The 16,018-nt window shown below is 56.4% G+C and overlaps 2 protein-coding genes across 2 annotated transcripts in view; one reads left to right on the forward strand and one right to left on the reverse strand.

Moving 5' to 3' along the window:
• The window catches only part of LOC144940615 (translocating chain-associated membrane protein 1-like), a 443,732-nt gene that overhangs the window by 48,746 nt on the left and 378,968 nt on the right, over positions 1–16,018 (reverse strand). The window lies entirely within an intron of this gene.
• On the forward strand, positions 385–12,038 carry CCDC166 (coiled-coil domain containing 166). Its single transcript, XM_078867337.1, has 7 exons — positions 385–548; positions 1,821–1,874; positions 2,497–2,551; positions 5,104–5,248; positions 6,514–6,593; positions 8,585–8,761; positions 10,493–12,038. The coding sequence occupies exons 1-7, from the start codon at positions 385–387 to the stop codon at positions 10,871–10,873; spliced, it is 1,056 nt and encodes a 351-aa protein (XP_078723463.1). The 3' UTR covers positions 10,874–12,038.

Genomic DNA, 16,018 nt, shown 5'->3' on the forward strand with positions numbered 1-16,018 from the left:
GGTGGTGGTGAGGTGGTGGTGGTGGTGGTGAGGTGGTGGTGGTGAGGTGGTGGTGAGGTGGTGGTGAGGTGGTGGTGGTGAGGTGGTGGTGGTGGTGAGGTGGTGGTGGTGAGGTGGTGGTGTGGTGGTGGTGTGGTGGTGGTGAGGTGGTGAGGTGGTGGTGGCGGTGAGGTGGTGGTGGTGAGGTGGTGGTGGTGTTGGTGAGGTGGTGGTGGTGGTGAGGTGGTGGTGTGGTGGTGGTGAGGTGGTGGTGGTGTGGTGGTGGTGAGGTGGTGGTGGTGGTGAGGTGGTGGTGGTGGTGAGGTGGTGGCGGTGAGGTGGTGGTGGTGAGGTGGTGGTGAGGTGGTGGTGGTGGTGAGGTGGTGGTGAGGTGAGCCGGGCCCCATGGCTCCCAAGGCTGCTCGCAAGGCGAAGAGGGGGGCCCCACAGACGCAGGGGGGCTCTGTGGGGGTGGGGGGCTCTGTGGGGGTGGGGGGCTCTGTGGGGGTGGGGGGCCCCGGGGGGGAGGCGCGCGGCCGCACAGCGCGGGAAGACGAGCTGAAGGCGCTGTGAGTGATGTGTGTGGTGTGTGTGGTGTGTGTAGTGTGGTGTGTGTGCGGTGTGTGGTGTGTGTGTGTGTGTGGTGTGTGTGTGTGTGGTGTGTGTAGTGTGTGTGGTGTGTCTGCGGCGTGTGTGGTGTGTGTGGTGTATGTGGTGTGTGTGGTGTGTATGTGGTTTGTGTGGTGTGTGTGTATGGTGTGTGTGGTGTGTCTGTGGCGTGTGTGTGTGTGGTGTGTCTATTGTGTGGTGTGTGTAGTGTGTGTGGTGTGTCTGCGGCGTGTGTGGTGTGTGTGGTGTATGTGGTGTGTGTGGTGTGTATGTGGTTTGTGTGGTGTGTGTGTCTGGTGTATGTGGTGTGTCTGGCGTGTGTGTGGTGTGTGGGGTGTGTGGCATGTGTGTGTTGTGTGTGGTGTGTGTGTGGTGTGTCTGGCGTGTGTGTGGTGTGTGGGGTGTGTGGCATGTGTGTGTTGTGTGTGGTGTGTGTGTGGTGTGTCTGGCGTGTGTGTGGTGTGTGGGGTGTGTGGCATGTGTGTGGTGTGTGTGTGGTGTGTCTGGTGTGTGTCAGGTGTGTGTCAGGTGTGTGGTGTGTGTCAGGTGTATGTGTCACGTGCCATGTGTGTGTGTATCATGTGTGTCAGGTGTGTGTGTCAGATGTGTGTGCGTGTGTCAAATGTGTGTCAGGTGTGTTTCAAGTGTGAATCTGCGTGTCACCCAGTGCCGGATTGTCCTAGCAGCACAAGTAGCTACACATGTGTAGTAGCTACTACATGTGTAGCTACTACACATGTAGTAGCTGCGGGCCCCGAACTTTCAAGGGACCCGCGCTAAATGGTTTCAAGCGATAAATTCCGGTTTAGTGATTCTGCACTTGCTCTATTACTATAGTACTATACTACCGTCAACTTTTATGAACGACTGGGTGTTTAAGGTTAGCGATTTGTCGTATTATCCGGCTGTATAGCAAATGAAAAAACACACAATTACTTTACTGTGCAAGTTAAACATCTACGTGTTTTAATATTTGCGTGTTATTTTTTTTGTATCCAGGGCCCCTTTATAACGCTGCAATATTTTTGCTGTCTTTTCTTGGATTTTCTGTTTGCACATAGTCACTTTAAGATGTTTTCTTGTTCATGTTTTTTGTTTGTTGCGGTTGCACCCGATTCAAGAGCCGAATGGCTCACAGGGCAATACCTAATACATGAACTTTATAACACACGTTACAGGCCCCGTACTTGCTTCATCCGCCTCTGGTGTCACCCCCTCTCCCTCCCACCCAGGTTGGAATCGCGCACAGCGGATCTCCAGCGACTCCGAGAGCGGGCCTCAAGCCTGTATCCTCTCCAGAGGTCGCAACCGGGTACCCGATACCCGTACCCTACCCGATACCCGGCTACCCGTACCCGGCCGGGTACGGGTAGCCGTTTGCGACCCTGGTGCGGCCGGGTACGGGTACGGGTAGGCCGTGAGTCACTGGTGAGTCACCGTTTGTCACTCATTTCCCAACGTCTTGTCTCTTCTCACAATTCAAGTTCCTAGAATCAACCCACCCGCGCCTGCAACATGGCTTCATCCCAGAGGTCGCAATCGGGTACCCGATACCCGTACCCTACCCGATACCCGGCCGGGTAGGGTACGGGTACGGGTACCCGTTTGCGACCCTGGTGCGGCCGGGTACGGGTAGGGAATGAAAACCCGTTTGCGACCTCTGATCCTCTGTGAGGTCCTCACACCTCCCAGTGTCCTCTCGGACTCTCCGCACACATCTCGCTGTCCACACACGACATTGGGTCCTCAGCGAGGCTTTCAAGATCTCCCGTTTAGAGGCGCCTCTGTCACTCCCCGTAGCCTCACCCGACCCACGTGCGCCCCCCCCCTCCACCACGTGCCCCCCCCCCCTCCACCAAAATGTCTCTTCCTTGACTCTCCTGCTCCCCCCCACCGCCGCAACTTCAGCCGGGAACAGAACGAGATGCTGCAGACGGGGGCCCAGCAGACGAGGCTCGACAACGTAAGTTCATCACGGTGGCGAGGAGATGTTGACTACCTCGCCTGGTGTGCAGGAGGTCGTGGGTTCGATCCCGACCCTGACGCCTGTTGGTGATGTGGAGTTTGCGTGTCTCTCTCTCATCATCATCACCACGGTGGCGAGGAGATGTTGACTACCTCGCCTGGTGTGCAGGAGGTCGTGGGTTCGATCCCGACCCTGACGCCTGTTGGTGATGTGGAGTTTGCGTGTCTCTCTCTCATCATCATCATCACGGTGGCGAGGAGATGTTGACTACCTCGCCTGGTGTGCAGGAGGTCGTGGGTTCGATCCCGACCCTGACGCCTGTTGGTGATGTGGAGTTTGCGTGTCTCTCTCTCATCATCACCACGGTGGCGAGGAGATGTTGACTACCTCGCCTGGTGTGCAGGAGGTCGTGGGTTCGATCCCGACCCTGACGCCTGTTGGTGATGTGGAATTTGCGTGTCTCTCTCTCATCATCACCACGGTGGCGAGGAGATGTTGACTACCTCGCCTGGTCTACAGGAGGTCGTGGGTTCGATCCAGACCCTGACGCCTGTTGGTTATGTGGAGTTTGCGTGTCTCTCTCTCATCATCATCACAGTGGCGATGAGATGTTAACTACCTCGCCTGGTCTACAGGAGGTCGTGGGTTCAATCCCGACCCTGACGCCTGTTGGTTATCTGGAGTTTGCGTGTCTCTCACATCATCATCATCACGGTGGCTAGGAGATGTTGACTACCTCGCCTGGTGTACAGGAGGTCGTGGGTTCGATCCCGACCCTGACGCCTGCTGCTGTATATTTGGAGTTTGCGTGTCTCTCTCCGTGGTCGTGTGAATTTTTCTCCGGGTCCTCTGGGTTTTCCCTCCAAATTTAGAATCAACATCGCGCGTTTTTGCTATGAATTTCCACTTGACACGCCACTTCATGGAGCTATCATTAGTGGCCGTGTCGTTTCTTGAAGAATAGCTGAATAGCTCAGTGGGGCCTTACCTGCTAACATAAAAATAATTTCGATTTAAAGCTTTCGTGACTGCAGGGATCCATCTTCTTGGTTCTTTCGGTAAAGTCACGTAGAAGGGAAATAATAAAATAATACAATAAAACATAATAAAATACAATTCTCACGACGTTTCGGCCACAACGCAAGCAGCCGTCCTCAGGTGAAGAACAGGTCTGTCGGAAAGACAGCGTCTTTTCATTCAGACGCTGTCTTTCCGACAGACCTGTTCTTCACCTGAGGACGGCTGCTTGCGTTGTGGCCGAAAAGTCGTGAGAATTGTATTTTATTATGTTTTATTTTTTTATTATTTCCCTTCTACGTGACTTTACCGAAAGAACCAAGAAGATAAAAAATAGTTCAGTGTAGTGTGATGATGGTGGCGGTGGTGGTGGTGCCGTACTTCTTTCTTTTTAAAATCCTTTATATTAAGTTCACTTGCTTGCTTGCGCGCTTACGACCGTGCAAATCTTTCGGTCGTTTTTTAACCCACTTCCCGTGATCCAATCGAGCTGACATTTTGCACACAGACTCGTTGTGCGTGACAATTTATTTTCGTGAAAAAAATTTCCCTAATTTTCCACTTTTTAGGAAAAAAAAAATTCATATTTAATTAAAAATACCAATGTGATAAAAATGAAACTCTTACTCAAGAAAAACGGAAATGAATAATAAAATAAAACCGATGCCACGCATATAAAGGATTTATAGTGAAAAACTTTGTTTTTACGGGTTAATTTTTTATATGGCTGATGTTGATACAGAGCAACAACCACAATTTCACGTTGACGTGGTCAAGCCGGCAGACAGCCGCGTCAGGAGCTGTAGCGGAGTCGTCGTGTCACCGTCGTCGGCGTGATGTCTCCTTGGTATCTGTGGATCGGGACAACGCGTCGTTGTACGTTGTCACGGCCCGTGCTGGTGGACACAGTCGCACCACTACGAGTGGAGAGCTTTCCATCCGGAGCGATTCGACGTGACGGCGATGACGACGACCATGACGGCGACGATGACGATGATGACGACGACGACGACGATGATGATGATGACAACGATGACGACAATGATGATGATGACGACGACGACGACGACGATGATGATGATGATGACGATGATGATGATGATGATGACGATGACGACGACGACGATGACGACGACGATGACGACGATGATGATGACGACAACGATGACGACGACGACGATGATGATGACGACAACGATGATGATGATGACGACGACAATGATGACGACGACGATGACGACGATGATGACGACGATGATGACGATGATGATGACGACAACGATGATGATGATGACGACGACGACAATGATGACGACGACGATGACGACGATGATAACGACGACGACGACGATGATGATGACGACAACGATGATGATGATGACGACGACAATGATGACGACGACGATGACGATGATGATGACGATGACGACGACGATGACGACGATGATGACGACAATGACGACGACGACGACGATGATGACAACGATGACGACGATAACGACGACGGGCGATGTGGACGCGGGGCGCTGCAGCAGGAGTACGCGTCGTTCATGTGGAGACGAGGTGAGAAGAGGAGGGACCTCATCGTGTCCCTCGCCGAGCAGAACCGCTGGCAGCTGGAGGAGCTGGCTCGGCGCGGGGAGGAGGCGCGGGCGGCGCTGCGAGCGCGGAGAGAGCGTGAGGCCTCCCCACACCGCACTCACAAAGACAAAGACCCCCCCCACCCCCGTATAGCCTTCCACAGACTGCTGGGGCAAGTGCTGTGAGCGAGTCGTCATCGTCGTCACGGTCCGTGGGGCGGACAGCCCTGTGGTAGGCGCCCACTGCGCATTTAATCAATTTTTGTTTCCACTTCTGTCCTGTAGTGCCGATATGCTCAGTCTCTGCGAGGTCCACGGCTCTTTCCGGTTCCTTAAATTTTGTTTTCCGAACGGCACCTATGAAGGCCGGCACGGCACACGCAGTGGGGTGGGTGGCCAGCACCACGCCCGACCGCCTTTGTCTCCCCGATGTTTACTCCACACCGCACCAGGTACTCGTTTGAGGCTGAGTCGACCTAAGGGAGGCCCAGGACCGGTTTAGATAACCGTCACCGGTGTTGGCCGTGAGCGGGAAGCGAACCCGGGTCGCCGAGTTTGTTGCGCAGCGTAGCGCTGACCGCTACACTGCCGCTCCCCAATCACACACACACCCCCACACACACACACACACACCCCCACACACACACACACACCCCCACACACACACACACACCCCCACACACACACACACCCCCACACACACACACACACCCCCACACACACACACACACCCCCACACACACACACACCCCCACACACACACACACACACCCCCACACACACACACACACCCCCACACACACACACACCCCCCCACACACACACACACACCCCCACACACACACACACCCCACACACACACACCCCACACACACACACCCCCACGTAAACACGTAAACACTTCTACAACGCTGAGGACTGAGGGCTTTACGAAAAAATCATCTCCCTTGTGTGACCCCTCACCTGTCACCTCACCTGTCTAGACACTGACCTGTCACCTCACCTGTCTAGACACTGACCTGTCACCTCACCTGTCTAGACACTGACCTGTCACCTCACCTGTCTAGACACTGACCTGTCACCTCACCTGTCTAGACACTCACCTGTCACCTCACCTGTCTAGACACTCACCTGTCACCTCACCTGTGTGGCCCCTCACCTATCACCTCACCTGTCTAGACACTCACCTGTCACCTCACCTTCTCTAGACACTGACCTGTCACCTCACCTGTGTGGCCCCTCACCTGTCACCTCACCTGTCTAGACACTCACCCGTCACCTCACCTGTGTGACCCCTCACCTGTCACCTCACCTGTCTACACACTGACCTGTCACCTCACCTGTGTGGCCCCTCACCTGTAGAGTTGACCGCGGTGTTGCTGGAGAAGGAGGCGGAGCTGGCCCAGGTGACGCGTGAGATGGAGAAACTGAACGATGTGCAGGTCAGGCCCAAGGCTGCTCCCAGCCCCTGAACACTGACCCATAACCCTGGCTCCTGAACCTTGACCCTGGCTCCTGAACCTTGACCCTGGCTCCTGAACCTTGACCCTGACTCCTCAACCATAACCCTGGCTCCTGAACCTTGACCTTGGCTCCTGAACCTTGACCCTGGCTCCTGAACCTTGACCTTGGCTCCTCAACCATAACCCTGGCTCCTGAACCTTGACCCTGGCTCCTGAACCTTGACCTTGGCTCCTCAACCATAACCCTGGCTCCTGAACCTTGACCTTGGCTCCTCAACCATAACCCTGGCTCCTGACCCATAACCCTGACGCCTTAACCCTAACCCTGAACCCTGTCGCCGACTCCTGCACCCCAACCTTTTCCTCTTCGCCCTCGGGGGAGGCCCTCGCCCAGCAGCCGCACGGCAGCGTGGCCGTGGCGGTGAGGCCTTGCGGTGTCCGTGGTGCGTGCCGGCCGTGGCGTTGAGGCCTTGCGGTGTCCGTGGCGCGTGCCGGCCGTGGCGGTGAGGCCTTGCGGTGTCCGTGGTGCGTGCCGGCCGTGGCGTTGAGGCCTTGCGGTGTCCGTGGCGCGTGCCGGCCGTGGCGGTGAGGCCTTGCGGTGTCCGTGGTGCGTGCCGGCCGTGGCGTTGAGGCCTTGCGGTGTCCGTGGCGCGTGCCGGCCGTGGCGGTGAGGCCTTGCGGTGTCCGTGGTGCGTGCCGGCCGTGGCGGTGAGGCCTTGCGGTGTCCGTGGCGCGTGCCGGCCGTGGCGGTGAGGCCTTGCGGTGTCCGTGGCGCGTGCCGGCCGTGGCGTTGAGGCCTTGCGGTGTCCGTGGTGCGTGCAGGCCGTGGCGGTGAGGCCTTGCGGTGTCCGTGGTGCGTGCAGGCCGTGGCGGTGAGGCCTTGCGGTGTCCGTGGCGCGTGCAGGCCGTGGCGTTGAGGCCTTGCGGTGTCCGTGGTACGTGCAGGCCGTGGCGGTGAGGCCTTGCGGTGTCCGTGGTGCGTGCAGGCCGTGGCGGTGAGGCCTTGCGGTGTCCGTGGTGCGTGCCGGCCGTGGCGTTGAGGCCTTGCGGTGTCCGTGGCGCGTGCAGGCCGTGGCGTTGAGGCCTTGCGGTGTCCGTGGCGCGTGCAGGCCGTGGCGTTGAGGCCTTGCGGTGTCCGTGGTGCGTGCAGGCCGTGGCGGTGAGGCCTTGCGGTGTCCGTGGTGCGTGCCGGCCGTGGCGTTGAGGCCTTGCGGTGTCCGTGGTGCGTGCAGGCCGTGGCGGTGAGGCCTTGCGGTGTCCGTGGCGCGTGCAGGCCGTGGCGTTGAGGCCTTGCGGTGTCCGTGGTGCGTGCAGGCCGTGGCGGTGAGGCCTTGCGGTGTCCGTGGTGCCTGCCGGCCGTGGCGGTGAGGCCTTGCGGTGTCCGTGGCGCGTGCAGGCCGTGGCGGTGAGGCCTTGCGGTGTCCGTGGCGCGTGCAGGCCGTGGCGGTGAGGCCTTGCGGTGTCCGTGGCGCGTGCAGGCCGTGGCGGTGAGGCCTTGCGGTGTCCGCGGCGCGTGCAGGCCGTGGCGGTGAGGCCTTGCGGTGTCCGCGGCGCGTGCAGGCCGTGGCGTTGAGGCCTTGCGGTGTCCGTGGTGCGTGCAGGCCGTGGCGGTGAGGCCTTGCGGTGTCCGTGGTGCCTGCCGGCCGTGGCGGTGAGGCCTTGCGGTGTCCGTGGCGCGTGCAGGCCGTGGCGGTGAGGCCTTGCGGTGTCCGTGGCGCGTGCAGGCCGTGGCGGTGAGGCCTTGCGGTGTCCGTGGCGCGTGCAGGCCGTGGCGGTGAGGCCTTGCGGTGTCCGCGGCGCGTGCAGGCCGTGGCGGTGAGGCCTTGCGGTGTCCGTGGCGCGTGCAGGCCGTGGCGGTGAGGCCTTGCGGTGTCCGCGGTGCGTGCAGGCCGTGGCGGTGAGGCCTTGCGGTGTCCGTGGCGCGTGCAGGCCGTGGCGGTGAGGCCTTGCGGTGTCCGCGGCGCGTGCAGGCACTGCGCCAGGAGGAGGAGGCGGCGGGGCGGGCGCTGGAGGAGGCCCTGCGGCGGGAGCTGAGCGAGCGCCAGCGGCGGGCGGCCGCCCACGCGGAGCGGCGGGAGCGGCGCGCCGAGCAGCACGCGGAGCAGGCCGCCACGCGGGCCGCCAGCCTGGGGCGGCAGGCCCACGCGGTGAGGTACCCCCCCTACCCTACCTCCTCCTCTACCTCCTCCTCTACCTCTACCTCCTCCTCTACCTCCTCCTCTTCCTCCTCCTCTACCTCTACCTCCTCCTCTACCTCTACCTCCTCCTCTACCTCCTCCTCTTCCTCCTCCTCTACCTCTACCTCCTCCTCTACCTCCTCCTCTACCTCTACCTCCTCCTCTACCTCCTCCTCTACCTCCTCCTCTACCTCTTCCTCCTCCTCTACCTCCTCCTCTACCTCCTCCTCCTCACACGGTGAGCTATACTCATCCACCACAAATGTTGAGAACCACAGCCTCATGACCCTGTGCACGGTGGCTAGGAGATGTTGACTACCTCGCCTGGTGTGCAGGAGGTCGTGGGTTCCACCCCGACCCTGACGTCTGCTGTGTGTTTCGAGTTTGCGTGTCTCTCTCTCTCAATCATCACGGTGGCTAGGAGATGTTGACTACCTCGCCTGGTGTACAGGAGGTTGTGGGTTCCATCCCGACCCTGACGTCTGTTGTGTATTAGGAGTTTGCGTGTCTCTCTCTCATCATCATAATCATCACGGTGGCTAGGAGATGTTGACTACCTCGCCTGGTCTACACGAGGTCGTGGGTTCCATCCCGACCCTGACGTCTGTTGTGTATTAGGAGTTTGCGTGTCTCTCTCTCATCATCATAATCATCACGGTGGCTAGGAGATGTTGACTACCTCGCCTGGTCTACACGAGGTCGTGGGTTCCACCCCGACCCTGACGTCTGCTGTGTATTTGGAGTTTGCGTGTCCCTCGCCCCGTGGTCGCGTGGATTCTCTCTCCGGGTCCTCCGGTTTTTCTCGCCGCACTTACAAACGTGCGCTTAGGAGTACGTGGCGGCCGCTATGAATGTCCACGTGATGACGAGAAGCCATTTTGTTGAGCTCTCATTCGCGATGGGCGGGTTGCTTCTGAAGAAGCGCTACGTAGCCTTGCCCTGGTCAAATAAATAAATATTTAAAACAACTTTTTTAAAAAACACGCTTTAATGAAATGTGCCGTACTTGTAATGGAAGAACTCCACGACTCCAAGAAGTGGCCCCCGAAGCTTGCCATGACGTCAGGGGCCAGGGTGATTTACAGCCAACGTCAGTTTAGAGCCAAGCCGAAACATCGGTATGACATAAGTATACCAAGTTTGCAGTCGGTACCATATTGGGAAGTGGGTTAAAATTTAGTTACAAGATTTGAGGATACGACAACGACAACAACAACAGATTTTGATTTAAAGCTTTCGTGACTGCAGGGATTCGTATTCTTGGTTCTTTCGGTATTTCCCTTCTACGTGACTTCACCGAAAGAACCAACAATATATAACAACAACAGAGTTAATAAAAAGCGTGTAAACATAGAGCCATCACTGCTGAGGTTCTGAGTTTTAATTCGGGTTTCATTCCCGTGATCCTCATCGTTGTCAATCCACTGCTGGATGAAGGCCTCCCCGTGTCCCCCGCGCCACCCCTCACGATCATGCGGCGTTATAATAATAACAACACGTAGCGCACCAGCTGATTCCATCGCTCCATCTCCCCCGTGCACGCCCTCTCGAACGCATTGCATTCCTCGGCCGCCACTCCGTCATTACTTTTGTCCATCGGCCATCAACCCATCGAGCCACGACTTTTAAATTTCACTCTCGTTCTGTGAACCCCCACCCCCCCTCTCACGACCCCATGACCCCCACCCCCCCCCCCATTAGGCCGCGCGTCGCTGTGCGGAGGAGCTGGCCGCGCGTGCGCGCCAGGAGAACGAGCGTATGCGTGCCGAGCTGCGGGCCCTCGGGCAGGAGGCGCGGGCCCTCGCCGCCCAGGAGAGGGCCCTCAGGGCTCGCAGGGACGCGCTGCGCGCCGAGGCCTCCCTGCCCCAGGGGCCACCCCCGGGCCTCTCCACGCTCCCCCCTCCGGTCTCTCTCCACGCTGACGCCGTGACCGTGGCGGCCGGCGGCGCGGACGATCGCCGCACTTGCCGCAACGCGGTTACCGCTTTTATCCCCCTCCGAGGGATGATGGGCCGAGTCGACACCCCCCGGCAGGGGTTACGAGCGAGCGGCGTTCTGCCTGGCGAGGAGCGGGCGGTCTGACTGCACCGTCCCGGACAGAAGATCGCACGAGGAATGTAACGGCGACCAGTGGCCTAGTGGAGCGGTTGGCAAGGAGCCCGGTTAAAGTCGTCACGGATGTGGATCATTACTCTTCGGTTCTTTCGGTGAAGTCACGGAGGACGTTTCGATCGCGACACGAGCGGCCGTCACCAGGCGAGACGATCGCAGCGGGGAAACTGCTGAAGCAGGCGAGAGAGCTGCCGTGAAAAGAGGCTATAGAGGTAGGGCACGTGAGCTCACCCCCCCCTCTCGCTCCCATCTCTAGCCCCGCCCACGTGTCCTACCTCTATAGCCTCTTTTCATGGCAGCTGTTTCCCTGCTGCGGTCGTATCACGTGATGACGGGCGCTTTTGTCGCGATCGAAACGTCGTGATCTATTATTTTCTACCCACGTGGACTTTACCGAAAGAACCAAAGAGTATGGATTCCTGCAGTCACGAAAGCTTCAAATCAAGATGTGGATTATGATTCCACTCTGGGCCTCTATGTGAGTCCATGGATCTCGATGTTAAGTATGTGAGTCTCTACCTGACTCTATGGATCTCAAACCTTTCGGGCTTCTGTGAGGCTTTGAGTATCCATGCGAGCCCATGAGTCTCTTATCAGAGGCTACAGGTCTATGGGTCTCTACGTGACTCTATGGAGTCTCTTTGCAAGTCCATGGGTCTCTATTTGAGTCTATGAGTCTCTGTGTGAGTCCATGGGGAGTCTGTGGGTCTCTATGTGAGTCCATGGGTCTCTATTTGAGTCTATGAGTCTCTGTGTGAGTCCATGGGGAGTCTGTGGGTCTCTATGTGAGTCCATGGGTCTCTATTTGAGTCTATGAGTCTCTGTGTGAGTCCATGGGGAGTCTGTGGGTCTCTATGTGAGTCCATGGGTCTCTATTTGAGTCTATGAGTCTCTGTGTGAGTCCATGGGGAGTCTGTGGGTCTCTATGTGAGTCCATGGGTCTCTATTTGAGTCTATGAGTCTCTGTGTGAGTCCATGGGGAGTCTGTGAGTCTCTGTGTGAGTCCATGGGGAGTCTGTGGGTCTCTATGTGAGTCCATGGGGAGTCTGTGGGTCTCTGTGTGAGTCCATGGGGAGTCTGTGGGTCTCTATGTGAGTCCATGGGGAGTCTGTGGGTCTCTATGTGAGTCCATGGGGAGTCTGTGGGTCTCTGTGTGAGTCCATGGGGAGTCTGTGGGTCTCTGTGTGAGTCCATGGGGAGTCTGTGGGTCTCTGTGTGAGTCCATGGGGAGTCTGTGGGTCTCTGTGTGAGTCCATGGGGAGTCTGTGGGTCTCTGTGTGAGTCCATGGGGAGTCTGTGGGTCTCTGTGTGAGTCCATGGGGAGTCTGTGGGTCTCTGTGTGAGTCCATGGGGAGTCTGTGGGTCTCTGTGTGAGTCCATGGGGAGTCTGTGGGTCTCTGTGTGAGTCCATGGGGAGTCTGTGGGTCTCTGTGTGAGTCCATGGGGAGTCTGTGGGTCTCTGTGTGAGTCCATGGGGAGTCTGTGGGTCTCTGTGTGAGTCCATGGGGAGTCTGTGGGTCTCTGTGTGAGTCCATGGGGAGTCTGTGGGTCTCTGTGTGAGTCCATGGGGAGTCTGTGGGTCTCTGTGTGAGTCCATGGGGAGTCTGTGGGTCTCTATGTGAGTCCATGGGGAGTCTGTGGGTCTCTGTGTGAGTCCATGGGGAGTCTGTGGGTCTCTGTGTGAGTCCATGGGGAGTCTGTGGGTCTCTATGTGAGTCCATGGGGAGTCTGTGGGTCTCTGTGTGAGTCCATGGGGAGTCTGTGGGTCTCTGTGTGAGTCCATGGGGAGTCTGTGGGTCTCTATGTGAGTCCATGGGGAGTCTGTGGGTCTCTGTGTGAGTCCATGGGGAGTCTGTGGGTCTCTGTGTGAGTCCATGGGGAGTCTGTGGGTCTCTATGTGAGTCCATGGGGAGTCTGTGGGTCTCTGTGTGAGTCCATGGGGAGTCTGTGGGTCTCTATGTGAGTCCATGGGGAGTCTGTGGGTCTCTGTGTGAGTCCATGGGGAGTCTGTGGGTCTCTATGTGAGTCCATGGGGAGTCTATGAGTCTCTGTGTGAGTCCATGGGGAGTCTGTGGGTCTCTGTGTGAGTCCATGGGGAGTCTGTGGGTCTCTGTGTGAGTCCATGGGGAGTCTGTGAGTCTCTGTGTGAGTCCATGGGGAGTCTGTGGGTCTCTATGTGAGTCCATGGGGAGTCTATGAGTCTCTGTGTGAGTCCATGGGGAGTCTGTGGGTCTCTATGTGAGTCCATGGGGAGTCTGTGGGTCTCTGTGTGAGTCCATGGGGAGTCTGTGGGTCTCTGTGTGAGTCCATGGGGAGTCTGTGGGTCTCTATGTGAGTCCATGGGGAGTCTGTGGGTCTCTGTGTGAGTCCATGGGGAGTCTGTGGGTCTCTGTGTGAGTCCATGGGGAGTCTGTGGGTCTCTATGTGAGTCCATGGGGAGTCTGTGGGTCTCTATGTGAGTCCATGGGGAGTCTGTGGGTCTCTATGTGAGTCCATGGGGAGTCTGTGAGTCTCTATGTGAGTCCATGGGGAGTCTGTGGGTCTCTATGTGAGTCCATGGGGAGTCTGTGGGTCTCTATGTGAGTCCATGGGGAGTCTGTGGGTCTCTATGTGAGTCCATGGGTAGTCTGTGAGTCTCTATGTGAGTCCATGGGGAGTCTGTGGGTCTCTATGTGAGTCCATGGGGAGTCTGTGAGTCTCTGTGTGAGTCCATGGGGAGTCTGTGGGTCTCTATGTGAGTCCATGGGGAGTCTGTGGGTCTCTATGTGAGTCCATGGGGAGTCTGTGAGTCTCTATGTGAGTCCATGGGGAGTCTGTGGGTCTCTATGTGAGTCCATGGGGAGTCTGTGGGTCTCTGTGTGAGTCCATGGGGAGTCTGTGGGTCTCTGTGTGAGTCCATGGGGAGTCTATGAGTTCGATTTCCGCTCACGGCCGCCACCACCGTGAACAGCACGGACGAATATCCTGGGCCCTCCCCTAGGTCGACTAAGCCTCAAATGAGTACTTTGTGCAGTGTGTGTAAACGACGCCACTGGGGAGTCGAAGGGAGCCAGGCGTGGTGTTGCTGGCCACCCACCCACCCCATGTATAGGTGCTCACGAACATCACTTGGCCCAACAGCCCAGTAAAGGCTATCCAGGGATTATTTGTCTTGTTGTTATAGCGTCTTGTACAATAATATTATCATTCGAATCTTAAATGCGCATTGGCAATTTCATTAAAACGATCCTGTATATGTACAACTGCTTTTTAAACACGTGAGCCAAAGAGTCAGTGTTCAACCTATCAACACGGTTCAGATGTGTGGAGGGGGAGGCGCATTGTCTCGGTGACACAGTGGCGAGATGTTAATTTCCTCGCCTGGTACACGGGAGGTCGTGGGTTCGATCCCGACCTCGAAAATGCCTGTATATTAGGAGTTTGCTTGGTCTCTCCCCGTGGTCGTGTGGAATTTTCTCCGGCTCCTCCGTCCCCCCCCCCCCCCCCCCCACATTTATAATCAACATGTGCTTAGATTATTTGGCTGCTCCTATACATTTACACATGATAAGACACGTCATTGAGCAATCACTTGTGGTCAGGTCCCTTCTCAAAAAGAGCTACATAGCTCAGCGGGCCTTACCTGGTAAAACTATATAGTTTGGTTTTAGTTAGTGTCCAGTATGTTGTTTGCAAGGACTTTGCGAGTGAGTATTTGGCATCGTTCAGGTGATTTTGTGGCAAAGTCTCCAAGGTGGCAATGTAGCATTGAGTCGGCCACAGCCTGGAGTAGGCCTCAGCCTGGAGTAGGCCTCAGCCTGGAGTAGGCCTCAGCCTGGAGTAGGCCTCAGCCTGGAGTAGATCACAGTCTGGAGTAGATCACAGTCTGGAGTAGATCACAGTCTGGAGTAGATCACAGTCTGGAGTAGATCACAGCCTGGAGTAGATCACAGTCTGGAGTAGATCACAGTCTGGAGTAGATCACAGTCTGGAGTAGATCACAGTCTGGAGTAGATCACAGCCTGGAGTAGATCACAGTCTGGAGTAGATCACAGTCTGGAGTAGATCACAGTCTGGAGTAGATCACAGTCTGGAGTAGATCACAGCCTGGAGTAGATCACAGTCTGGAGTAGATCACAGCCTGGAGTAGATCACAGTCTGGAGTAGATCACAGTCTGGAGTAGATCACAGCCTGGAGTAGATCACAGTCTGGAGTAGATCACAGCCTGGAGTAGATCACAGTCTGGAGTAGATCACAGTCTGGAGTAGATCACAGCCTGGCGTAGATCACAGCCTGGAGTAGATCACAGTCTGGAGTAGATCACAGCCTGGAGTAGATCACAGTCTGAAGTAGATCACAGCCTGGAGTAGATCACAGTCTGGAGTAGATCACAGTCTGGAGTAGATCACAGCCTGGAGTAGATCACAGTCTGGAGTAGATCACAGTGTGGAGTAGATCACAGTCTGGAGTAGATCACAGTCTGTAGTAGATCACAGCCTGGAGTAGATCACAGTCTGGAGTAGATCACAGTCTGTAGTAGATCACAGTCTGGAGTAGATCACAGCCTGGAGTAGATCACAGTCTGGAGTAGATCACAGTGTGGAGTAGATCACAGTCTGGAGTAGATCACAGTCTGGAGTAGATCACAGTCTGGAGTAGATCACAGTCTGGAGTAGATCACAGTGTGGAGTAGATCACAGTCTGAAGTAGATCACAGTCTGAAGTAGATCACAGTCTGGAGTAGATCACAGTCTGGAGTAGATCACAGTCTGGAGTAGATCACAGCCTGGAGTAGATCACAGCCTGGAGTAGATCACAACCTGGAGTAGATCACAGTCTGGAGTAGATCACAGCCTGGAGTAGATCACAGCCTGGAGTAGATCACAGTCTGGAGTAGATCACAGTCTGGAGTAGATCACAGTCTGTAGTAGATCACAGCCTGGAGTAGATCACAACCTGGAGTAGATCACAGTCTGGAGTAGATCACAGCCTGGAGTAGATCACAACCTGTAGTAGATCACAACCTGGAGTAGATCACAGCCTGGAGTAGATCACAGCCTGGAGTAGATCACAGTCTGGAGTAGATCACAGTCTGGAGTAGATCACAGTCTGGAGTAGATCACAGTCTGGAGTAG

The sequence above is a fragment of the Lampetra fluviatilis genome, chromosome 23 (assembly GCF_964198595.1).
Source record: "Lampetra fluviatilis chromosome 23, kcLamFluv1.1, whole genome shotgun sequence".
NCBI lineage: Eukaryota > Metazoa > Chordata > Hyperoartia > Petromyzontiformes > Petromyzontidae > Lampetra > Lampetra fluviatilis.